Source organism: Salvia miltiorrhiza, chromosome 7 (assembly GCF_028751815.1).
Source record: "Salvia miltiorrhiza cultivar Shanhuang (shh) chromosome 7, IMPLAD_Smil_shh, whole genome shotgun sequence".
Taxonomy (NCBI): Eukaryota; Viridiplantae; Streptophyta; class Magnoliopsida; order Lamiales; family Lamiaceae; genus Salvia; species Salvia miltiorrhiza.
The window spans coordinates 18,777,421-18,803,408 of record NC_080393.1 but is presented as its reverse complement, the minus strand read 5'-3'; the positions used below and the strand labels follow the sequence as shown (position 1 = coordinate 18,803,408).

The 25,988-nt window shown below is 36.2% G+C and overlaps 2 protein-coding genes and 1 pseudogene across 2 annotated transcripts; 1 reads left to right on the top strand and 2 right to left on the bottom strand.

Annotated features, from left to right (window-relative positions):
• Positions 1-6,333: 6,333 nt before the first annotated feature.
• LOC130993149 (tubulin-folding cofactor A-like) lies at positions 6,334-9,645 on the bottom strand (annotated as a pseudogene).
• A 2,038-nt stretch (positions 9,646-11,683) lies between these two features.
• Positions 11,684-13,721, bottom strand: LOC130993148 (40S ribosomal protein S24-1). Its single transcript, XM_057917928.1, has 5 exons — positions 13,534-13,721; positions 13,320-13,437; positions 12,740-12,910; positions 12,042-12,128; positions 11,684-11,891 (listed from the first exon to the last, which is right to left on the bottom strand). The coding sequence occupies exons 2-5, from the start codon at positions 13,431-13,433 to the stop codon at positions 11,850-11,852; spliced, it is 414 nt and encodes a 137-aa protein (XP_057773911.1). The 5' UTR covers positions 13,434-13,437; positions 13,534-13,721; the 3' UTR covers positions 11,684-11,849.
• Positions 13,722-19,108: 5,387 nt separating this feature from the next.
• Positions 19,109-24,991, top strand: LOC130993147 (uncharacterized). The gene is made up of 4 exons (XM_057917927.1): positions 19,109-20,475; positions 21,819-22,390; positions 22,469-22,691; positions 23,163-24,991. The coding sequence occupies exons 1-4, from the start codon at positions 19,222-19,224 to the stop codon at positions 24,513-24,515; spliced, it is 3,402 nt and encodes a 1,133-aa protein (XP_057773910.1). The 5' UTR covers positions 19,109-19,221; the 3' UTR covers positions 24,516-24,991.
• The last annotated feature ends 997 nt before the right edge of the window (positions 24,992-25,988 follow it).

Genomic DNA, 25,988 nt, shown 5'->3' with positions numbered 1-25,988 from the left:
TTCATACACTCCATTTTGTTGCTTTTCTTCATCTGACTCATTTTTTGGCTTTTCTGCTTTTCTATTTTTTTTTTGTTTTTTATGCTTTCCATTTTTTTTGGCTTTTCTATTTATTTATTTTTTTTCTGTTTTTTCTATTTTTTGGCTTTTTTTTTTTGGAACTATATACATATGTATATGCTTCAACTTCTACCACCTTCAAGGATAGTAGTACTTCAAGAACTTTCCTTTGAGAATGGTAACAATTGGCCTCCTTGCAGCGAGGGCCATGTCTCCAATTTGAAAAGAGGGCGCTCGCACTGCTTTGTTGAAGGATCTTGAAGGAAGAGTTTGATAGTATTCCAATTTTGCTGGACTTCTAGTCTCTCTTCATCCAGAGTTTCCAGTTCTTTGGGGCTTAAGTGCGAATTCTCTTCTCCAACGACCATTTTCTCGCAGGAGGTGATATGGTTTGCTGTGACATCGTCTTCATCTTTTCGGCGAGGATCTTTGCAATCAAAACACGTCATTATGCTTTCATTTCTCTGGCGTATGAAGGCTAGATTCTCTGCAACGCTTGTTGTGATAACGCCACTTCTAACGAGACTTGCAATTTCACGACGCACTTGACTTTGAGTAGTATGAGGAAGAGGAACTGGATTACTAGCACTATTAGTAGTGTAGTAAGAGGAAGCCACACTTTCTCTATCTTCTTGATCTATGGCATCTCGTGTGAAGATGGTGGTCTTCATTTGAGCTTTCATTTTTTTCCCACATGACATAATCAAAGTGGTGTATCTTTTCATTCGAGAAGGGATCAAACTTCTCCATTTCTCTGTTATGTGCAGTTCATCACTCCCTTTTTGTCTTGCTTCGTCTCCATGATTTGCCTTTGCCAAGTCTTTTAAAGACAGATACTCGTTGAGCTTTTCTTCTACCCATCATTCTGAAAACAGAAACCCTTTGAATGTTTGACGATTCCATGGTTTGTTGGGTGCTAACATAGTTAGTGGCAGCTCTTTTGATGGCGATACGAACGGGACTCTGCGCTGTATATCCCAAACCTGCTTTGGAGTTTTGGCCCGCGTTATCAGTCTTTTCCAAATGAGACTTTGACATAGAGCTTTCTTGAGGATTGTATCCAGTATTCACGAGGAGTTTATATGCCTTCGGACCAAAGTGCTTTGAGAGTTCTTTGTTTGAGAGATCTTCATGATCTGTGATGCTACTTTGCTTTGGTCGGACAAACCCTTCAAATGGTTGGTGAATTGGCTTCTTGGCATCAATCTTCGTTAAAGGCATGGTGAATCCTTCCATCTTCAGAAAAGATTCTTCTTTCTTTTTCTCCTGGCAAGATCTCAACTCGTCATGTGATGTATCATCTTTCACCATTGAGACTTTGGTTCTTTCCAAATAGAACTTAGCATCAGCAAAATGTGATTCTGCTTCCGTAAACGGCTTTTGATCACCAACCACTTTTCTTATGGCACCATTTTGATAGTACTTGAAGCATTGGTGCAATGTAGAAGGAACAACACCATTTTCATGAAGCCATGGTCGACCCAGAAGCATATTATAGGACGTCTTGGCATCGATAACATGAAGCAACGCTGTCGAATCCATGTCCTGCATCAGCAATCGCAACCTTATAGTTCCAAGAGCTCTTTGCCCTTCATGATTGAAACCTTGGATCATCAATCGACTGTTTGACAGCTCATCTACTTGGATTCCCAATTGCTTCAAAGTCCTTAGTGGCAAAATATTGACCGCCGAGCCTCCATCGATGAGAATTCGATTGACCTTCTGCTCCTGTGTATAACAACTCACGAACAATGGCTTGTTATGAGGTTCAGATCCAAGCTGCAAGTCTTCATTGGAGAATGTGATTGCCAATGCATCATCGTCTTCATCCGTATTTAGCTCAGGTTCTTCATCTACTTGATTGGATGTATCATACAGAGCTCCAATACCTTCTATTATGTCATTCAAGTCGGTGGAGACCATATTTACAGCAGTATCATCTTCTTCAAGAGATATTTTCCCTTCTCGAGCTAACCGCATGACCCTATCTTTGAAGATGAAGCAATCATGTATGGGGTGCCCAACCAGACGATGGTATTTGCAGTAACTTGGATCGTCTGTCCTCCCTGCTTCATTTGGTCGCTTCATTTCTGGCAACTCGATAAGCTTTTCTTTGATCAGGTCATCAAAAATTCCTGAAACATCAGAGTCTAAGAATGGATATTGTTTTTGTTGCATTTCTTTCAAGGTAGGTCTTCTTTGCCCCACGTCTCGGGAAGAGTTCTGATTGTCTCGTGAAGTGTTCTGGTTGCCTTCTTGTCCAGCTTCTCTCTTTAAGAATTTCACCGAAGTTGCCTTAATCGCCATGGATTCTCTCTTTGGTGTTTCATCGGATGGTTTGCTTCCTTTCTTGAATTCTGGCTTGAATTTGCGAGGTTCTCGGATGGGTGGTTCTTCGATCCCGCTTGCCATCATGCTCAACTCCATATCATGAGCTCTTGTAGCAAGTTCTTCGAATGTTCTAGGCTGGATTCCTCGCAAGATGTATTGCAAGCCCCAATGCATCCCTTGAATACACATTTCGATGGCAGATGATTCAGACAATCGGTCCTTACAGTTGAGACAAAGGTTTCTCCATCGGTTGATGTAGTCAATGACTGGCTCTTCTTTGAATTGACGTGAACTTGTGAGCTCCACCATGCTGACAGTTCTTCTAGTGCTATAGAAGCGGTTGAGGAACTCATGCTCCAGTTGTTCCCAACTATCAATTGAGTTTGATTCTAAGTCGGTGTACCAATCAAAGGCATTACCTTTCAATGAGCGAATAAACTGTTTGACCAAATGATCTCCATAAGTACCAGCGTTGTTGCATGTTTCAATGAAATGAGCCACATGTTGTCTTGGATTTCCTTTGCCATCAAACTGTTGAAATTTTGGTGGTTGATAGCCAAGAGGCATCCTCATACTGTCAATTCGCCGAGTATATGGCTTGGAGTAAGTTAACGATGACTTGGAGCTTCCATCAGAGTTATTCTTCATTGTTGCTTCGATGAACTCTTTGAGTTGGTCAATGGGAATGAGGCCACCAGACGAGAAGAGAATGTCTTTTCCTGAAGGCCTTTTTCCATCACTCTTTGATTTGTCTTTGGAGATTTCTTCATCGTTATTCTCTCCATCTTCTTCGCTTTCTTCGCCTTCCCTATCGTTGTTGGCGTGGCTTGAATCTCCTTTTTCTCCTTTAAGCTTTGCAATCTGGGCATCTTGCTCTTGGATGTGCTTGGTTAGAGATTCAACCATCTTTGTCAAGTTCAAGAGTTGTTCCTCCATGGTGGAAGTGTTTGTCATCATGACACTTGCATGGAGTTGATAATTTTCAGTGGGGAATGTGAAGCTTCTCTCAAAGTTGTCATCTTCTTCATGGATAGATGGAAGATGAAAGATCGGCTTGGACACTCCTTGCAATGATTTCGATTTGCTTCGCGTGATCATACCAACGTTTGCCGAAGAAGCTTTGGATGAAGCTGGAGCAGCTGCATTTGATTGAGTAGACATAGTTCAAGATTTTTGGTGAAGAGTAGAGATGAGAGGTAGAGATTGTCCCACCGGGCGTGCCAAAATTTGTAAACACAAATTTTGTATTTCAATTTGATAAAATACAAAACGCGTTACAAAGATAATTTGATAGAATTTGAAGATAGATTTATGCGAGTTGCAATCTCTAGTTAATCCTCTGATTCTTCTCTTCCATTTGATTCTTGAACAAACTCGAAGGTTCTTGAAATACTTGATTTGATGACGCCAATCCAAGGGACTTAAGTCGTGATTTTGGATTAAACGTTGAACTTGATTTGATTTGAGAAGAACGTCCTTAGAATTTTGTAAGAACGCCTTGAAGCTTTCGAACTTGATTTGATTTGATTTGAAGAACGTCCTTAGAATTTGTAAGAACGCCTTGAAGCTTTTGGGACTTGGTTGATTTGATTTGAGGAAGATCGTTCTTGGAATTTGTAAGAACGCCTTGATCACTTGAAGATTTGAAGAAATACTTGAAGATTTGAAGATAATTGAATACTTGAAGATTTTGAATGCTCAAATACTTGAAGATTCGAAGGATACTTGAAGATTTGAATGCTCAAATACTTGAAGATTCGAAGGATACTTGAAGATTTGAATGCTCAAACGATTGAAGATTTGAAGGAGACTTGAACGTTAGATAGAATTCTTCAAGATACTTGAATACTTGGAAGAATACTTGAACTCTCCAATTCTCCGCCTCTTCTACTTGTGATACTAGAGAGAATTCTTTGTGCTCTTCGATCTTCCACTCCTTCACGTCCTCATTTATGAGCTCTCAACACCTCTATTTATAGATTTTAGAGATGGGCTTCATGGGCTTTATGGGCTTTGGGCCTCCATATATGGGCCTTAGGGCTTTAGGTGTCCATAAGCCCATTAATTCATTTATGTTAAATATTAATTATATATCTATTTAATTTAGGAATAAAATCCCATTTAATAAAATAGAAAATATAATTGAATATTTAATTCATGAATTTACACGTGGCACGATTTAATTTGACGACAAATTTAATTGCCTACAATATGCATCCACAATTTTTACGTATTTTGTGACTTGTTGCATTATGCTAGTGTTACTCCCATATCTACTATCTGTGTTCCATATCTGATACACTACGCTAGATAGTATAGAAAGTTTTACCCAACGAAAAGAAATTTAAGGTGGTGTAGCATTTTATAAATAAGAGTTGGGGAAAGTAGGGCCAAAAAGAAAGTGCTAAAAGGCGCGACGGTGTCCTACTACAAACGTGGGTGAGACTATTACTCACTTACTTTTCTAAATCTAAAGGATTTTGCGGCTCTCACATTTGACTATGGTTTTCGTTTTACCCTCTTCCCTATAAACACTTTACACCCCAAAACAAAAGACAAATGCTATCAACTCAAATGTGTGCACGTGCGCTCAAGAGTCACTGTGACACCATCATAATACAATTCTATTTGCTCCTTCAAGATAATACTAATACATCCGTGAGTTGATCTCCCATCAGCTTGAGCGTATGGCTGAGATCACGGACGGAGCCAGGAATTAAGTTTGGGGGGGCTGAAATTGTACGGGCGCCCTTGAGAATTTTTTTTTGAGCATTCTGTATATTTAAGGTATTTTTTTATTAAAATACGAGCATAATACTAATAATAACGAATAATATTTTCATAGATTATATAGTTTCAATATATCACAAAACTTTTTTTGGACATTCCGTATATTTAAGACATTTTTTATTAAAAGGCAAGCATAATAATAATAATAACAAACAACATGTTCATAGATTATATATTTTCTATATATTACAAATTAGTTTCAATACATTATAATTTTTTTTAGCATTTCATACATATTACGCATTTTTTATTAAAAGACAAGTATAATAGTAATAATAACAAACAATATTTCATAGATTATATAGTTTTAAATAACAGAATTATCCTTAAATTAAGTATATATGAGAGAATATAATTACCAAATACTCTTTTATAAAACAAAATTATTTTATAATAGGTATAAACATATATCTATATATATTTTTTTAAAAAAAAAAATGGGAGGGGGCTCTAGCCCCCCTGGCTCCGTCCCTGGCTGAGATTGATTTTACTTATAGAGGTCAAGTAATTATTATTGTAATAAAAATAATTATTAATATAAAAAAAGTAAATATTTTAAATAATACTTTGTCTTATGTTGATTATTAATTTTCATTATAATAATAATAATTACTTTGAATTATCCGATTCAAACTCGCGACACGTGTTCAGACCCGCACCCCAACCTCGACCCGACCCGATCCGATCCGTCTCACTCATACACACACAGTCTCACGGGAATTTGCAATACATATGCCCATCACTTTCTATTATCTAATATTAATTTGACTCAAGATTACTCATAAATCATGGCTATCTTACATAGCATTATCTTGAAATTGAGTAGTGGATCATATCTATCCAACCGAACATGAAGATTAATCTTATCTAATTTTACAAATCGAATAACAATTTTCAATTATTCGAGATTAAATTGATCTAAAATTTATTTAAATAAATTGTGATTAGATTAGTTTGAGACTACTCAAGATTAATTTTATCATAATAAATTTTAAGACTTATAAAGCAAGACTAACCATAGGTTGTATATATTCTGTGACTAAATATTGAATGTAGTCTTTCTAAACATCACATCATAAAACCAAATCTTGTCTTATCCACTAGACCAAACACTCCCATATTAATTGATAACATTTGACAAAGCATTCAATGTAAAAACTTCTTCTTTTTTTCTCCACCATATATAATAATATTAGTTATAGTTTGATAAATGAGCAATACAGATGAGGCCTAACTCAAGTGGCAAAGTTGAGGCACCCAAAGGCTCTCATTTGTGAGAGGTCTTGGATTCAATCTCGTCTGCATGCGGTGTAATTTTCCACCTTTGTATGGTGTAGAGATCTCACCTACGCATGGATGACTTTATTTGATTATATAATAGATACCTCTAAAAAAATAAAAATAAAAATAAAAATGAGCAATACTATTGGTATTGGGAAGCATCCAGAATGAAGTGAAATCATTCTCCTTTCTCTCTTGTGAATGTTTCATCACACAGATCCTATGAGATTTGTAGTCAACAAAGTAGACATCATCTCATCTCTGCAATATGATACCAAATTTGGCGATGATCAGAGCAAGACCGGACAGCTTCCAGCTAATCATGTCAATTCCCAATGGTTTCATACGGATCTTCATCAATATATATATATATACGTAGGGTTCTTGTTGAGAGAACTCTTTGCACTGCACCTGTAAATTAACTACACCGAACCTATAAATAACTGCACTGAACTCTACACTCAACAAATATTTCAAATTACTTATAGATTTAGTGCAAGAGTCCTCACAGTAAAAAGTTTTTATTTGAACCATACCCTATGTATATATATGGTTTAATCATGTCGCATAGAAGAACACCTTCTATGACAGATCTAATGCCTTTTAAGGAAGTTGACCGTTTGATTCTTAGTCCTCACTATTAGCCGTTTGTATTACAATACTGGATTTATAAATATATTATTGTTATCCCTAGAAGATAGGGTAAAAGATTTAGGAGCAGAAGGATAAAATTTCATCAGCACTGAAGCATGATATATTACCAAAGTGCCTTTAAGATCACTTAGAGCAGCCTCTAGACGCTTGCGGCAGTCAGGAACCATCATCCTAGATTCAGCCAGCACATTTTCCTGATCGAAATATATAAAAACACAAGTCATAGAAATGGAGGAACGAAACAGCGCAAAAAAGAGCATATTTTATTAAATCAAGATTCTTATGGCAAGGAAAGCCATAATTTGTCAGATATATCACTCTCTGCATGCCATGTGACCTCTTTGCATTCATTCTTTGTTAACAATCGATGTCCCAAATCAAAGCACATTCCATCTGAGTTCATCCATTAAAATAGTAATTAGGTACGATAGAAGAATTGGAGCAACCACAACACAATTCCACCTTGTCAATTCGCCAAGAATCTTCACTAGATATATGTTTAGCATGCACTCAAACCTCTCACTTTTTAACAAAATTTAGAATGTCAAGTGCCAATACATCCCTTTTTATATTAATCTCATTTGATGCAAATAAGAAGTCTAAATCAACATAGTCAGCAATACACATAGAAATTTAGCGACTAAAATTTGAGCTATGGCAATTAAAACTCAACAAGCGAATGAAAGGTCACACCCAATCCTAACAAACTTTGCAAGATAAATTTCTTAATTAGAAAGCTTCGAGTTCGCAGAATCAAGCATTATAACATGTCGAGTTATAACCTCATGTGATTGCAGAATCGCCATCACAAATTTCAAGAATAGCATAACTCAAATACAGAGCCTAGCATGTATTTATGTTGAAAAAGGAAAAAGAAATCCCACATTACATTTCATTTGGAGAAAGAATAAGATGTGGTCAAGCAATAATTAGTGAATTGGGAGAGAACTAGGGCACGGCGAACCTGCTGTTTGAGATCATATGGATTAGCGCCTTTTGCCTTCATATCAGCAGTTTTAGCAGACTCTCTTTCAACCTCTCTCATAGGAGTGAAGCTCTTTTGCTATTCTCTTGCATGTCAATGTCTTTATCTTCAAGTTCCTCAATGTCGCCATTGTTGTGCAAATGTTTTACTACACTTTCATTTGCACAAGACTATTGAGCCGAAAGATTTTTCCAAAAAGAGAAGAGAATTTCTGTAATACGGTGAGAGTAAAGCTTTGAATAAAATTAACCAATCATGAGAAAACTAAACAATTATAGAAAGATAAGATAATAGTAGTGGCAAATAAATATTATATATGTGTGTGTGTGTGTGTGTGTGCAAGCGGGCGATTAATAAGACAATAACAGGAGATTGCTGAATATACCGTGAATCAGTCAAAACAACCAAACTTTACTGAGTAATTTACTCTGATTAAATTAACTTACCAATGGAAACAGATATCTATATTTTGTATTGAGAAGTATGATTCAACAAAGGCAGAAATAGTCAGGTGTGGAAAAATGAAAAACAAGAGAAAACTACAAGTTGAGCATAAGAAGAAGAGGGAAGTCGGGGAGCATTTGGATGACAGAACATTTGGAGCCCTTTTCAGTTTTCACAATTTGTTTCACACACAATCCAATCAAAACCACATAAATGTCTTGATTTGTTTGAGTAACAAGACATATTTGAGTAGCAAACTACTATGCTTATGTCTAGACATAGAACTACTGGAGCTGACTCACCAGACCCCGGCCATCAGGGCCAAATGTACTGATTCCGGTCAGGCACCAGGCTGCATATCCCTCAGCCCAGTCCAAATAGAGTGAAATCAAGACTCGTTTCCATAGGAAAACTACATTAATCATCATAGAGCACAGTCCATTCAGACATCAAAGAGAATCAAACAAGTAGTCAAGATCATCAATATAACAGGATTTCAAATCTTCTTAAGATCAAAACTTTTCTTACTTCATTCCATTTTTTCCAAATCCTCAATTTCCACCTTCACTTCCTTAGTTTCAAGAAATTAGCAGCATTTGATCAGATCGTCATCCATAAGCTCAAGAATACAACTTTACAGGATTTTTCCAACCTAAACCAATATCTATGGAGCTACTGATATTCCAATCCAACAACCAAAAAAGAATGGAAGGGAACATGTGTAACACACACAATGCACAATTCATATCATAAGAAACAGAATCGAGAGCAACTTCTTCCTGTAATTGATGATGTTCTGACGTAGCTCACCAGATAGCCAAAAACTATCAAATTACCTGGTGACGATGAAGCAATTCAACAGGGTGGCTGGCAGGCGGCCGTGACAAAGCATCCGGTGCGGAGAATGGGGGGATTGCCAGCGGCGCTTCACAGGGGCTTCTAAGTTCTGGGTTTATGATGAGGAACAAAAACTGCTAAACCAAAATAAGGAACTTTGCGGGGCCGGGCCGGGCCTAATCAGCCCGAAAGTTTCGGGCTTCTGACGGGCTATAAATGACCATCCATCGGGCCTGGCCATGTTCACTTGTTCAGAAGTTTACCTCTAAGGACCCGTTTGATAGCTAGTTGAGATAAAGAGTGATAAATAAAACCTAGTTAAAATAATATGGATTGGGTGAGATTAGTAATGTATTTTAGTGTTTGATAGATCAAGATTAAAATCTTGATAACATGAATGAGTTGTTTGATAGTTTAAATTAAAATTTAGATTAAATAATAAAATTACTATTTTAACCTTATATTAAATTAATTGAAAATTTTAAATAAAAAAATGAAACACTATTTTGTTGGGTCTTCATCTTCAACCTCCCGATTCTGCTACAAAATTTTTTTTGGTCTTCATCTCCAACCTCCCCCTCCACCTAATCGGCGCCGCCTCCCTCTCTCCAGCGCCGCCTCCCTTCCTCCAGCGCATAGCGCCGCCTTCCCCCAACCCCCTTCGAAAAATTCATGTTTCCCGTCTAACGCCTCCCATCCCCAACAACCCCACCTAATCGGCGCCGCCTCTCTCTCTCTAGAAGGTGAATTGTCTACAACACCACTCCACAAACACGTGCCTCCCATAGCCCACCCCAACCAACCCAACTCAAAACAACATCAGACCTCCCCCCATGCCTTCGTCTTCGTCAGATACCCCCGATGGGGGGTTTTCCTCGTCTTCATCATCCTAGGGATCCCGCAGTTCAACGAGACCGAGTTACAGCAGGCCTCCCTCCTCGGAGGCGTCGCCCCACCTTCATGCCACAATCACAGTGATTTCATTTTCTTTTTTTGGGGTAAAGTTTTGGGCTCTGATTTCTTATTTATTTGTTTGTAATTGGACTTTTTTTTCAAAAAAAATCATGTTTGGAAGCGAGGGCTGGGGTTGGCGGGGATGGAAAGGTCGGCGAGGACAAGGGTCGACGAAGGTGAGAGCGAGAGAGGGGCGGCGAGGGCGAAGGTGAATCTGGGTTTCGGCAAAGGCGAGGACGAGGCGAGGGAAATCTGGGTTCGGCAAGGGAAAGAAGGGATCGGCGGGAACGGCGATGTCGGCGATGGTATTGGGCGGCGAGGTCGGCGAGGACAGGGTGGTCTATTAGCTGTTGATGCTTGCGGGTTAGACGGGAGAGAAGGGTTAGGTGAGAGGGAGACAGAGGAGGCGGCGATGACAACTGGTTGTAGGAGGAGCGGCGGCGGCCACTCTTCGCCGTCGGCCGTTCGACTGAGGAAAGAGAGAGAGGGCGCAGCCGCGCAGGGGAGGGAGAGAAGCAGAGGAGGGAGAGAAGATGAAGGAGAGTGGAAGGACAAAAATGTCTTTTCAATTTTAATCTACTTTACTATTGGAGTTGGGGTTGCTTAACTCACGATGGGGGTGATATTTGTATACTACATGTAACAGTTGTTTTTTTGCGGGCCTTAGTTTTAGTGCGGGCCTGAGGTACTATATATTTTGTCTATCAAACACAAGATTAGGGGAGATAAATAAGCTAATACCCCCTTGTAACCCCTAACAAACACGCCCTAAATACAGAAATTATCAACTTTTTTCTTTTTAGTTTTGTGTACAATTTTTAGAACTACAGAAATTATAAACTTTTTTCTTTTTAGTTTTGTGTGCAATTTTTAGAACTTATTCACAATCACACACAAATGTACAAACTTTTGAGTTTTTGTAATTTTCGCAGGGTGCACAACTTCTTGTAATTTTCTCAGGGTGCACAACTTCTTCAAATTGGAACAGAAACGTGAGAAATGAGAATCAAAATAATGTCATTTTAATTATTAAAAAATCCAAAATATGAAATCCACCTTTAACAGCATATCTAATAATAGCAGCTACAAATTTCCCATCTAAGAATCTGAAATTCATCCAAATTCAAATATCACACAATAAACAACCAAAATATTTTGTAGGTTACCAACAATCAACCACAAGCAGCCACTGATACAAAATCCTAATCAAGTAACCAATAATCTTAGATAGATTAGTGAACGAACTTGTGTGTGGACATAAACAAACAGCATACGTTGCTTATGGTAGCAGGCAACCCAGAATGCATATCACCATCAAAATATCTAATCAGACTGCAGAGACAAAAATGTTACTAATACATTTTCATTTCACTTCATAGAAGTCTTCTCCCATCATCAATAACAGATAATAACAATCAAAAAAGAGTTTTGGCAAAACAAAAACATCACAAACACATACGCTCTTGTGATAATATTGAAGATCGCAAAAAACCAAAATACATAAAATCCTAACTTATTTCTTCTTTCCAGCCTTGGCAGCATCTCCAGCCTTTGTCTGCACAATGATGTAAAACCATAGTTAGCATAGTCAGTGGATCATAGCTACAGCAAGTTCAATAGTAGAGGATCAAGAAACGAGTTTATCAAGTTTGGGAAGTGAGCTCAAAACTATTGAGGCTCAATCACAGTGTAAGGAAAATCATACCTTCTTGACACCACGGATCTTCTTGGCTCTGTTCTTGCGTTCTTTCATCTGCTTCCTCGACTTCTCAATCTTGGTGTCGAGGCCATTCTGAATCCCAAAAGTTGGTTAAGTTAGATGCAGGAACATGACTTGTTTCCAATACAAAAAAAGCAACTAACAGCCTATTAAACAAGACTTATGTTCTGATTTCCTAAGGATTTTACATGTGTGAACATGAGAAGAAATTTCTTAGGAATTGTGTTTAGTTTGTATATCTTAGGAGAAGGAAATAATATTGAAACAGTATAAATTGGAAGGAACATGACTTGTTTCCAATACAAAAAAAGCAACTAACAGCCTATTAAACAAGACTTATGTTCTGATTTCCTAAGGATTTTACATGTGTGAACATGAGAAGAAATTTCTTAGGAATTGTGTTTCGTTTGTATATCTTAGGAGAAGGAAATAATATTGAAACAGTATAAATTGGAAGGATGGCTGTAGAAATGAAAAATACAAGCTATGAAGAATTTTAAGGAACCCAAGCAACTAATACTATGTGATAGACCTCATTGCAAAAGCAGGTTCAAGAAACAAAAGTAAGCAATGAAACATAATACTAGACACCCATAAGCTATGGCCTAGCTGACGATACATCTTATTACCAAAATACACAGAAATATATGAATAAAAGCAGTTATATAAAATAGACAAATTACCCTGATTAGCCTGTATTTTGGCTCGTATTTCTTAGCATTTTCCACAGAATCATAAATCAAGCCAAATCCAGTGGACTTGCCACCACCAAAGTGAGTCCTGAACTTGAACACGAAGATCCCATTCGGATCTTTCACCTCGTACATCCTAGCCAACTTCTCCTTCAGCTCAGCCTTCAATAAAACAGAGCGAATGAGACAATCAAACAAACTTTCTACACACATTATTGCTTCCAAATAGCGTTGTGTTGTTAAAAATCATACTACTTCTCATGTTCCATTAACATACTCCTGAACATAGGAAGATCAACTGAAACACTATTACAATTCAATCGAACTGCTATCGTTTACCCACATATATACATTCGTCAAAAACTTATTTTCTACTTAACCGGCTCAAAACAAACTAGACAAACAACTTTCCTCTAATAACATAACAGCATACCGAACTACAAGCTCTCTAACATCTAAAAACACTAAAAAAACATCTAATTTAGAAATATATATAATATTTCCGAACTAAATCATGTACACAAAACAAAAATAATGAAGGTAAAACAACAATGTAAACAGAAAATCAGACCTTGGAAACATTAGGTCTTCCGGGATGCAACACATCGATGATGAATTGCTTCCTCGAGAGGAGGCGATTTGTCATGAACTTCCTTGTTCTGATTGTGACCGCCTTGTCCGCCATTTTCCTGCAAGATATTTCATAAAGAGCTTCAAATAAATATCTCGATTAACTCGTACACGATTGCAAATTGAGGCGGACAGGTGTAGTCGAAGAGACATACGGAGTAGTTTAAGCAGTCCACGCCGTGCTTCGCCGCTGGGATAGGAGGAGATTGTGCCGTGCGCGATGGCGTTTTTGCGAGGAGGAGTGGCTTTAACCTTAACCCTAGGGTTTTGTAAATGAGAGAAATTTTCATGGGCTTAATAGATCAAACGGATATAGCCATAGCCCAAATATAGTAACAAAGCCCACTTTGGAGACTTTCAGCAGAATGTATAAACATTTTATTCGTATACAACGATTTTATTATTTTTATTTATGTTTTAAATTATGAATTATTATTATTATTATTGCCTGCGTTCTGCCAGAAAGAGATGTATAATCTCGAAATATAAGTTCAATTTCTCCTTAATTTCTTATGTCGTTTTTTCAATGAAAATGCTGAGTATCTATATCTATATCTATATCTATCTATATTACTATAAAATAACAGTATAACGGCTACTTTTTCCGAGCAAAATTTCCCTCTTCTCATTTTTCTTTTTTTATTTTGATTCTCTTTTAAAAATAATCAACTTTGATTTATAAAAAAATATTCAATATAAATGTTAAATTAAAGATGATGACAAGATCTTTAATTTGATGTAAATTTTATAAAAAAATAAATTTAAAATAAATAAGTTATTATCGTTTAAAGTCACAAAATTATTTTCTTTTTCTCTCTCCTCTCTTCTATCTTCTTTCTTTAAATGCCAAGGTTCTTCATTTTTTTTCTATTTCATTCCTTTTTCTATTTTTAATTTATTTTATTTTTTTGTTAGAAATTATTTTTAATATTTTTATTTATATTTTTTTATTATAACAATTTAATGCAACTAAAAAGATTAAACTTATATTTGTTCATGTTTATCAATTATAAATAATTAATTGGTAGTTCAAAAATTCAAATGTTTTCAGATTCATGTGTTTATTGAGATTATGTCGTTCATAACTTCAATTTTTTATTGAGATTTATATTTGCATTTATTTATATTTAATTATATTTAATATATATATTTATTTATTTAAAATATTGTTCAATTTCAATATTGATTGTGCATCGCACGAGCGGGCATACTAGTTATAAATAAAAGATGGAAAAAATTACATACTACAAACCTTATCCAAGGAGAAAAAAGCCGCATTGCTCCTAAAAAAGGTGAGGGCAAGGGAATGGAATAAGTCGTAAGCACAGAGCTATTCTTTTTCGTGCCTCTTACGTGATTTGGTAGGTTTCTCATCATCTTCTGCTTTTTGTTGCGGCGGGCACTCTCACCAGCACTCATTGGCGAGGATGTGTTCCATTGGTTGATTTCATGGCTCCAGCCCCTCCTGTGAGGAGGACTATTCGTTCTACTATGGTGCGCTGGACCCCTCAGATTCTCCGTGGGTGAAGCTGAACACAGATGGTTCTTATGATTTCGAGATGCAGCGTGGAGCCGGTGGAGGCGTGGTTCATGATCACACGGGAGTCTTCCTTGCTGCTTTATGCTCCCCTTGCATTGTCTCTTCCAGTTTTGAGGTTGAGATATGTGCTCTGCTTGAGGGTCTTCGACTAGTTGTTACTATTTCTGCTCAAATATGAGTTGAGTTGGATGCCACAATAATTGTGTTGCTCATGTTTGCGAGGTGTCATGGTCATGCTAGTGTTCGCCATACTGTTGCCTTGATTCGGCAGGTCCGTTTTACTCACATCCATCGGGAGGGAAACCAGTCTGCAAATTTCATGGCGCGACGAGGACACCAGGTTCAGGAGTTCTCTACTTTTGATTGTTTATATGTTCCTAGATATTTTCTTGCTCTAGTTAGGATGGACCAGCTTGTTATCCTAACTTCAGATTTCGTTTCTATGATGATAGGTAGTTTGTTTTGGATTATTTACTCTTTAATGTTGTTTGCTTTGCCTTCTGGGCGGAGCTATTTTGGGCCAGTCCTTTGGCTATCTTTAACATGTTCTATCTCGTCTTTTTCTTATCGTATCTTTTGGGTGTTGTTACTTTTGGGCAATACTTTGTATGAGATACTTGTTGATAGTTATTTACAGATTGAGGGTCTGCCTAACCCCTCACCCTTCAGATATTTATATATATATAAAAGAAGAGGGTTGTGTTTCATAAAAAAAGACAAAAAGATAGATTAAAAACATAATCTATCAAAAAGAGAATCCCTAATAAAAAAAACATACTCCCTTCGTCCCACGAATCTTGATGCAATTTCCTTTTTCGATCATCCCACGAATCTTGAAGCATTTTTAAATATGGTAAAAATTAGCCAAAAAAATAAGGGTTGTTAATTACACTTAAGTTAATTAAAATTATGTCTCTTTATTAATTAGGGAAGTTGGGCAGATTAAAAAAAAAGGACTTCAGGTAGTAAGCAGGTTTTAAAATAAGGGTTTTAAAAAAAGGTATTAAAATAAGGGTTTTTACTTTGTAATGTCAATTTTTTAGACCAATATATAATCAATTATTGTAACAATTTATATTTTATTATTTAAATATTTATAAATTTAAATGACTTCAGGTAGTAAGCAGATATCACTATACGAGTTTGGGAATAGGACAAGCAATAAAATTATTTTTTAATCGAATATGAGATGAATATGTGTACATAGATTCAAACATGCTTCATAAATTGTATAATTTCTTAATTTATGAAATTTGATGCCATGAGTTTTAATAAATATTTAGTTGATAGTGTGTTGAGTAGAGAAAGGTACCAACCACTTTTGAATTGTGGGGTTATTAATTGTAGTTATTAATTATAGAGAAAGGTACCAGCTACTTTTGTTATTTATACTAGGTAGTATTAATATTTACTTTGTAATGTTTTGATTTTCAATAAGACAAATAATCAATTATTGTAACAATTTATATTTGATTTTTTAGATATTTACAGACTTAAACGAGTTTGAGAAAAAATAGCTATATTACAATACGTGTTTTGACGAGAACTGGTAGTAAAAACACTTTTGAGTTGAGTTTGCGACATGACTGATATATAAATTATAATAAGATATTCTAAAAAGATTTCGTATAATGTATAATTTCTATATTTATTAAAACTAAATTTTTAATCTTTTATTTTATGCTATTTATTATAAATGTATACTTGTAATGTCCAAAAATAGACATATTGATAAGCTTTTATTGAATTAGATAATCAATAACTATAAAAATTTATATTATTTATTTAGATACTTTATAAAAATTAAATGTATTCAGATAATTAATGGATATTATTATATATGTTTGGAAAGAGTGTTACTTTCTTTCATATATTTGTCAGTTTGGATGGGCACATAATTAAAATTACTTTTAAATCGAGTTTGGCATGAGTAAAAATATATAAATTTTAAACGAGTGCATAAATTACATAGTTTTTATTATTCATACTATTTATTTTTAAAACACACATAAGATGATCAGGAATCCACATGTATTTTTTGCGGAGGACTTCACTAATTGTAGAATTTAAATAAAAGATTATCTACATGCTTACGTGAAATTTTCTCTATTTATTAATCTTTTATTATTTATTATTTATTGTTTTTATATATTTTGAAATGTTATGAGTTTTTATTGAGATAGATAACTAATTATCGTAACAACTTATATTTGATTCGTTAGATATTTAATAAATTTAAGCATATTCGGATAATTAGCGGATATTACTATTATGAATTTAGAATAGGAGTAGTAAAATTATTTTTATTTGAATTTTAAAACTAATATGAATATGTAAACGAAGTTCATAATTTGCAAATTATACAATTATCAAATTTATACTTAAAATTATTAACAAAATTTATATATAAAAATTAATTTCCATCAAATTTCGACGAAACTAGTTTTTTTTTTGTTATGTGATAATATTAGTTTGTGTTTTTTTTTTTTTTTTTTTGAGGGAAAAATGAGGTAAAGAGTTTTGAACTTATGACTAATTTTGATTGCTAACAAGATTATTACTATTATTTTTTTTTGATAAATTTACAATATTAAATAAATAAATTAATTAAAAGGCCGCGCTACAGGGGACTTGAACTTAAGACCTTTGGCCTTAGACATTAACTTTTTACTGCTTGGCCAACACACGCCCACAGAATATTAGTTTGTGTTAGGAAAATGAATCATGGTTTTTGAAATACCAAGTTATTATTGATTATTCTAATTTTACCATGTAAGTTATTAGAACATGTTGATATTTATTCGATTATTATTAATACTTCACAGTGAATGGATCTATTTGTAATTGTTACTCCCTCGGTCCCGGGAGTCTTGACACGTTTGGGTTCGGCACGAGAATTAAGGAGTTGTAGATTAGTGTTTTAAGTGTGTAATTAATAAAGTATAAAATTGATAAAGTATGAGAGAGAATGTAATAAAAGTGATAAAGTAGGAGAGATAATATAATAAATGTGATAAAGTAGGAGAGAGAAAAGGAAACATGTCAAGATTCGTGGGACGGCCCAAAAAGGAAAACGTGTCAAGATTCATGGGAGGGAGGGAGTACTAGTTAAGATTTTATGCAATAATATTTTAGAAAACAACATATATATACATAAAAGAGAAATATTATTATATAGTTATGCCTAGCTATATTTTTAGTGATACATTACACTTAAAATAATAGTGTAATTTTATTTTAAATTTTTTCAAATTATATATATATATATATTATTTTAAAATTATTCCGTCATCATAAAATATATCCAATTTGCCATTTTCGTCCGTCATCATAAAATGTATCAAATTTATTTTTGGTAAGTTATCTACTCACAATAAAGTGAGACTCTTACTTCACTCACAACACATTTAACTACTTTATTAAAATCTGCGCAATTTAAAAATGGATACTTTTTATAAGGACGGAGGGAGTATAAATTAGGCCCCTTGAAACAAAATCTTGGCTACGTCAGTGCACCCATGAGCCAACCACTTTATTAAAACTTGTGCTAGTCTTAATTGGATACTGAAAGTTGGGACGGAGAGAGTATTATTTTGATGATAAAATTGATAGACATTTGAAAAACAATAATGTTATTTGAACAAAATTTGTCCGAACAAAATATGGTTAAATACTTAAAAAAATAAATTTATTTAAAATTTTTGGTTTAAAATAAAAGAGAATTTAGTTAGTTTTATTATTTTCTCCATGTTGTAATTTTTAAATAACCTTTTTAATTTTTATTATTTTTAAAGTACAAAAACTATTAAAAAATAATTAAAATTAAAAAAATTGTTATTACAAAAAAGTACAATGTAGAGAAAATAATAAAAGTAATTGAATTCTTTTTAAAATTTTAAAATAAATTGATTTTTTTAAATATTTAACTCTTTTTTTTGTCAGATAAAATTTATTCAAATAGCACTATTCTGTCGAGAACGTCACATTTTCACATAATCGATAAATTTTAAATACTGATAAAATTGAAAAATCAGCAAATGTCTAGAAATCGAACAATAACTCTGAAACTTGACAAGGGTCCCACTTGCAACCAATCGAACGGCCAACCTAGTCTCAAACACGTCACGTATACCTGGAATGACCATCATACCCCTGTAAACATTAAAACTTACATTTACCTTTTCCCCCTCTCGATTATGGAATTTAATGCCATCACAAAAGTCTAATCAGAGCTCAGACTTTTGACTCCATTTCTTTCACTCACTCCGATCCCATCACGAAACCTTTCGCCGCCGCCGGCCAAATGCTGCCGCCGGAGCTCCAGCCCCGGGCTTTCCGCCCTTACATCTCCCCCTCCTCCAGCGCTCCCTCATTCGCCACCACCTCCTCCTCCTCCTATAACGGAGAGCAAAACCCTAACCCTAGCCCTCCGACATCCTTATATTACGGCGGAGCAGCCGGAAGCGGCCGCCGGTCCAGCTCCTCTATGAAGAACTCTCGATTCTCCCCTTCCTCCTTCGTCCACAACGCCAGAATCGCCGTCGCACTCGTTCCGTCCGCAGCCTTCCTCCTCGACCTCGGCGGTGCTCCGGTCGTCGCCACCCTTGTTGTCGGACTCATGGTTGCGTATATCCTCGATTCGCTTAATTTCAAATCCGGTTCCTTCTTCGCCGTTTGGTTTACCCTCATCGCCGCGCAGATTACGTTCTTCTTCAGCTCCTCGCTCTACTACACCTTCAATTATGTTTCCCTTGCTCTTCTCGCTGCCTTAACTTGTGCATTGGCGAATTTCCTAATCGGAGTTTGGGTTTCGCTGCAGTTCAAGTGGATACAGATCGAGCACCCCACCATCGTGCTCGCTCTCGAACGCCTCTTGTTCGCATCTGTTCCGCTCATAGCTTCCACACTTTTTACCTGGGCAACTGTTTCTGCAGTGGGTATGTCGAACGCTGCTTACTATCTCATGGTTTTTAATTGCATTTTCTACTGGCTGTATTCAGTTCCCCGTGTATCCTCGTTCAAATTGAAGCAAGAAGTGAATTTCCATGGAGGTGAGGTCCCCGAAGATAGTTTCATTCTTGGGCAGCTTGAATGCTGTGTGCATACGCTGAGTCTTTTGTTCATTCCTGTATCTTTCCACATTGCCTCCCACTATTTGGTTATGTTCTCATCCAGTGCTGCCATCTCCGATTTGTTTCTGCTTTTCTTTATCCCCTTTCTGCTTCAACTGTATGCATCTACAAGAGGGGCATTGTGGTGGGTTACTAAGAACGAATACCAGTTGCAGAGCATTCGATTTGTCAATGGTGCTGTGGCTTTAGTTGTTGTTGTTGTATGCCTGGAGATTCGAGTCGTTTTCCATTCATTTGGGCGGTATATTCATGTTCCACCGCCTCTGAATTATCTGCTTGTCACCATCACAATGCTCGGAGGAGCTGCTGCTGCTGGTTCTTATGCTCTTGGTATGGTTTCTGATGCATTCAGCTCACTGGTATTCACTGCATTGGCCGTCATTGTCAGTGCTGCTGGAGCGATTGTTGTGGGATTTCCTATCCTGGTACGTAGTTTTCTGGTCCAATTATTCGCGACTTTGGTCATCTAATAATGTAATTTTCCTTTTGTAACCCCTTGTTTGAGGATTGGTTTGTGAATTCACTCCTTTAATAAGGTGTGCCTTTTCTTTCTTATATTGGCATGAAACTAGTGGCTTCTGACTGTAATTGTTGCCGTCTCTGATATTTGTTTTGAGAACTTCTATGGAATTCGTTTAAGGATGTCCAATGTTGAAAGGAAGTATCTTCTTCAAACTGAATACGTATCCTAACCATATTCTATGCAATTTGCGTGCTTTGCTGATGGTGCTATCTCTTGATATCTCTTGATTAGTTGCCATAGAAAATATTAGTTAGATGAGTCCTCATTAACTATTAAGGATTCTTAGATTAACCAGTGCTAAACTGACTAGCACAAAGGGGATTCAGAGTGCCATAAAAAGGTTATCTCGAAAATGCTAGTAGAATGTACCATACAAATTATGCTCCCTCAGCATGTTTTCACACATTATATAACTCTGAGACTGAAAGTTCTCTAGAGTTACTGTAGGATGCATACATTTTTCGTTCTGCTCTAATGGCCATCAACTGTTGCACCAACTATGCTCTATTCAGATTAGATTTAGAAATCTCATTTATGTTAGGCCTAAAGCTTTCTCCGTCGAGTGATGTTTTGTATAACAAATCAATGATTATCTACACCTTCTCTGTCTGCCATGATGTATCTATAACAATTTCAGCAAGAAAGTTTCTCTCAGTGCTGCTTTAATTATTTATCATTTGAAACCTCTACTTGGATATTGGAAGAGCAACATGGATAGAAATTTGCTAATGATCTCTTTTCTATTATGAGATGTAGTCAGTTCCATACTTCCATCTGTTTTAGAGATTAAGTTTCTGCCTGAGTTCGAAGCTTATTTTATAACTCTGTAAATAATCATCCACTATATACTCATTAATGGCAGCTGTGTTTCTCGATTCTAAATCCGTGATTGTGAACAAATACATAGTCAATAGGGGCTGACTTGCATAAGAATTTAGGTATTAAAAGAATTTGGTTTCGAAGTAATGATGTGATGTGATGTGATTGCCAAGGCTTTATATGCTGAGTTGTATGATCGATCCATTTGCTTAGTATATATTCAGAAAAATTGGTCCAGTAGGTTAATACTTTATATATGTCTCATCCCCATTTTCTGGTTTGCAGTTTTCTAAGAACAGAAACAATTTAGAAAACAATTATCCACTGGAAAGTATGAAAGACTAATGGATGTTGTGATCCAAATTTCTCTTCATGTTTTATTAGTATAAGGCATACCACTGAATGACTCCTTCTCTTACTTTACAGTTCCTTCCACTTCCTTCAGTAGCTGGATATTGTTTGGCTCGTTTCTTCACAAAGAAGAGCTTGTCATCATACTCTGCATTTGTTGTGTTGGGGAGCTTGATGGTTGCTTGGTTCATGATGCATAACTACTGGGATCTTAATATTTGGATAGCGGGCATGTCTCTGAAATCCTTTTGTAAGCTTATAGTTGGCAGTGTGCTTCTGGCAATGGCAGTTCCTGGTTTAGCTGTTCTTCCTCCACAATTTGGTTTCCTTACTGAAGCTGGATTGATCGGCCATGCATTGTTGTTGTGCTATATTGAGAACAACTTTTTCAACTATTCAAATGTGTACTACTATGGGATGGATGATGATGTGATGTACCCGAGTTATATGGTTGTCATGACTACTTTAGCGGGTCTGGCCGTTGTCAGGAGACTTTCTGTGGACCGGAGAATTGGATCAAAGGCAGTTTGGGTTCTGATTTGTCTGTATTCTGCAAAGTTGTCTATGCTTTTTATGGCTTCAAAGGCTGTGTTGTGGGTTTCGGCTGTTCTATTGTTAGCAGTATCTCCTCCGTTGCTGCTTTATAAGTACTGGAAAAACCTTTTGTCCTATTGTTAATGTTGCACTTTTTCCTGATAAACTTAATGGGTCTGGTTACCTTGCAGGGATAAATCGAAATCATCAGTGGCAAAGATGAAACCTTTTCAAGGTTATGCACATGCAGGCGTGGTTGCTCTGTCAGTCTGGTTTTGTCGCGAAACAATATTTGAAGCCCTTCAGTGGTGGTATGGAAGACCTCCATCTGATGGCTTGCTTTTGGGTTCTTGCATTCTCTTGACAGGCTTAGCTTGTATACCGATTGTTGCTCTGCACTTCTCCCATGTCATGGTACAGTTCTTTATTATTATTAATTGCATATTCATGTTTTTGCCATGGTTAATTTAATGCCACACTAATAGTAACTTCACTACCCTACATGTTGCTAATAATGTTTTGACTTGGTTTCCATTCTGTGCAACTCTTACAAGATACTATCATTTTACTGAACTTCTCTTAATGGATCAGTGTTTTAGATTTTCATTCCTATCTAGTTTCACTTATGTAAATACCCATCTACCCATGTTACGCAGCATATGTTTACCTTGATTATTTAAATAATTCCTTGATGCTCATACAGCATCAAAAGATTCTTTTTACCACATTCTCAAGTAGTAGTCTACCCAATAATCCAGTACATGAAACTTGAAAGATTATCTTCTTTTGCATTTTGTATCACCTCAGCGCATGCTGGTTAGCATGTATGCTTGTCAAATTTGTTTCTATTAGGACTAACTGAAGATTTTTTCATTTTATTTGCAGGCTGCAAAGAGATACTTGGTGTTGGTCATAGCAACTGGTCTGCTATTCATCCTGATGCAGCCTCCAATTCCACTGGCATGGACTTATCACTCTGACTTAATCAAATCTGCTCGTCAATCTGCTGATGATATTTCCATATATGGCTTCATGGCTTCAAAGCCCACGTGGCCGTCATGGTTGCTTATTGCAGCAATCCTTCTCACTCTGGCTGGTGTCACCTCCATTATTCCGATATCGTACATTGTTGAGTTGAGAACATTTTATGCCATCGCTGTGGGAATCGCTCTTGGCATTTACGTATCTGCAGAGTACTTTCTTCAGGCAGCAATTTTGCATGCCCTCATCATTGTCACCATGGTTTGCACATCTGTATTTGTGGTTTTCACTCATCTACCTTCCACTTCTAGCACCAAGTTCTTGCCTTGGGTGTTTGCTTTGATTGTGGCCCTATTTCCGGTAACATATTTACTGGAGGGTCAGGTGAGAATTAACAAGACTTGGCTAGGAGAGACTGGAGCTGAAGATATGGCGGAGGAGGACAACAGGATTGCGACATTACTTGCTGTTGAGGGTGCAAGGACATCTCTTCTTGGTTTATATGCTGCAATCTTTATGCTTATAGCACTTGAGATAAAGTTTGAGTTGGCTTCACTTATTCGTGAAAAGTTTGTGGAAAGAGGTGGACTTCGACACAGTCAGTCAGGTGAAAGCAGTTCAGCTATGGTTCCTCCTAGATTGAGATTTATGAAGCAGCGCAGAGCCTCTACTATGCCAACATTTACTATAAAACGGATGGCTGCAGAAGGAGCCTGGATGCCTGCAGTTGGTAATGTTGCCACTGTAATGTGTTTTGCAATATGCTTGATCTTGAATGTACATCTAACCGGGGGATCAAACCGTGCTATATTTTTCTTGGCACCTGTTCTGTTGCTGCTTAACCAGGATTCAGATTTCTTTGCTGGCTTTGGTGATAAGCAGAGGTACTTCCCTGTTACTGTTGCTATCTCCGCCTACTTGGTGTCGACTGCCGTGTATAGTATATGGGAAGATGTGTGGCATGGAAATACAGGATGGGGTGTCGATATTGGGGGACCTGATTGGATCTTTGCTGTCAAGAATCTGGCCCTCCTTGTACTGACATTCCCAAGCCACATCCTTTTCAACCGTTTTGTTTGGAGCCACACGAAACAGGCTGATTCAAGGCCCTTGCTTACCATACCGCTTAATCTGCCACCGGTCATAATGACAGACATCATCAAGATCAAGATATTGGGGCTTCTTGGAGTTATATATTCCTTGGCTCAGTATCTAATTTCGAGACAGCAATATCTCTCAGGGTTGAAGTATATTTAGACAGATGTGTTGAATGTGTTATTGTGAATTTTGAGGTAAAATTTGCAAGTTGGATGGCTAATTTACCCTTTTTGTTGCTTAAATGGCACATGAGATTTTGGAAAAGGCTCAGGTGCATGCGCAGCGGGAAGCAATTGCATCGAAGATTATACATGAAAATTACGTGCTTCTTGCTTGTAATTTGTATTCAGTGACCTAGATTGCTGACCAACTCGACTTCAGATGGAAGAAAAGGAAAGGGTCAATTCAATTTATACAATCAAGAGAATTGCAGGACCTGTGTAGTGCCATCAACTGTGGTGATTTTCCTCCCACCCCTCTCTCTCTCTCTCTCTCTCTCTCTCTCTTGTGTGTGTGGGCCGAAGTGGTAGTGAAAAACGGAATGAATATACGGAAAGGAGAGTGGAGATAGTAGATACCATTTTGCGGAACAATTGTCGAAAATTTGAGAGATGAAGAAATATCTTCCTTTGTTATCCTTTTTTTCAGCTCGCGCTAATATAGTAGCACCAGAAGAGTAAAATGCTAGCATATGATTTGAAGCTTCATGCATCTGAAACTACGCACATGATAACTTTCTCTTTTTTTTTTATTAACTAATAGAATTAAATAAAGAAATTTAAAGGCCGCGTCACAAAGGATTTGAATTCAAGACCTTTGGCCTTAGATATTAACCCCTTACCGCTTGTTCAACACCCACACACTAATAATAACTTTCTTTGTAGTAAGCACTGATGCCCCTATAAACTAAAATTAGCATTGGCATTATAATAAAGTTCACCTTGCGATTATGGGTCAAGTGGGATGATATGTTGTAACTTGTATGAAGTGGGTATAACATATTATTGCTATTATCAACGAATATATAGTATCATTATTAAATTATTATTGCTAAACGATGGGATATTTGAAAATGAAAAAACCCAAGAATAATGACAACTTTTTATTTTTGTGAGTTGACATGATGAACCAACTTTATCCACGTGCACATATATCATCCGATAAGCAAAAGAATTAAGATTTGTTACAAAAAATAATCACAACTTTCGGAAATAGTTGCATGTGAGACAGTTCTTATTAATTTTTCCAATTAAAAACATTATCTTAGACTGGACAATTTTGGAATTAATGTTAAAAAATCAGAATAATAATATCAATTTGTTTTGTGTTTATTTTTCAAATTTTAATATTAAAGAATATCAGTTCCAATACATTATTTTAATTTAATATAATGATAAAGGTCAGGGCCAATTTGCAAACATTTTGCCTATAAATCTTGTTCCAAAAAACATGGTTTTACTCGCCGGAATTTAAATCCACGTAGCAAATTCATGAACAGAAGCTTATTTTACCGAAGAGATTCAAGGATGTAATACACACATTGGAAATTTGTATCATTATCGTATTATAAATTAAAATTTGTATACAATTTAGTTTTTTCCGATAAAATAAATTAATAAATACTCTATTCAC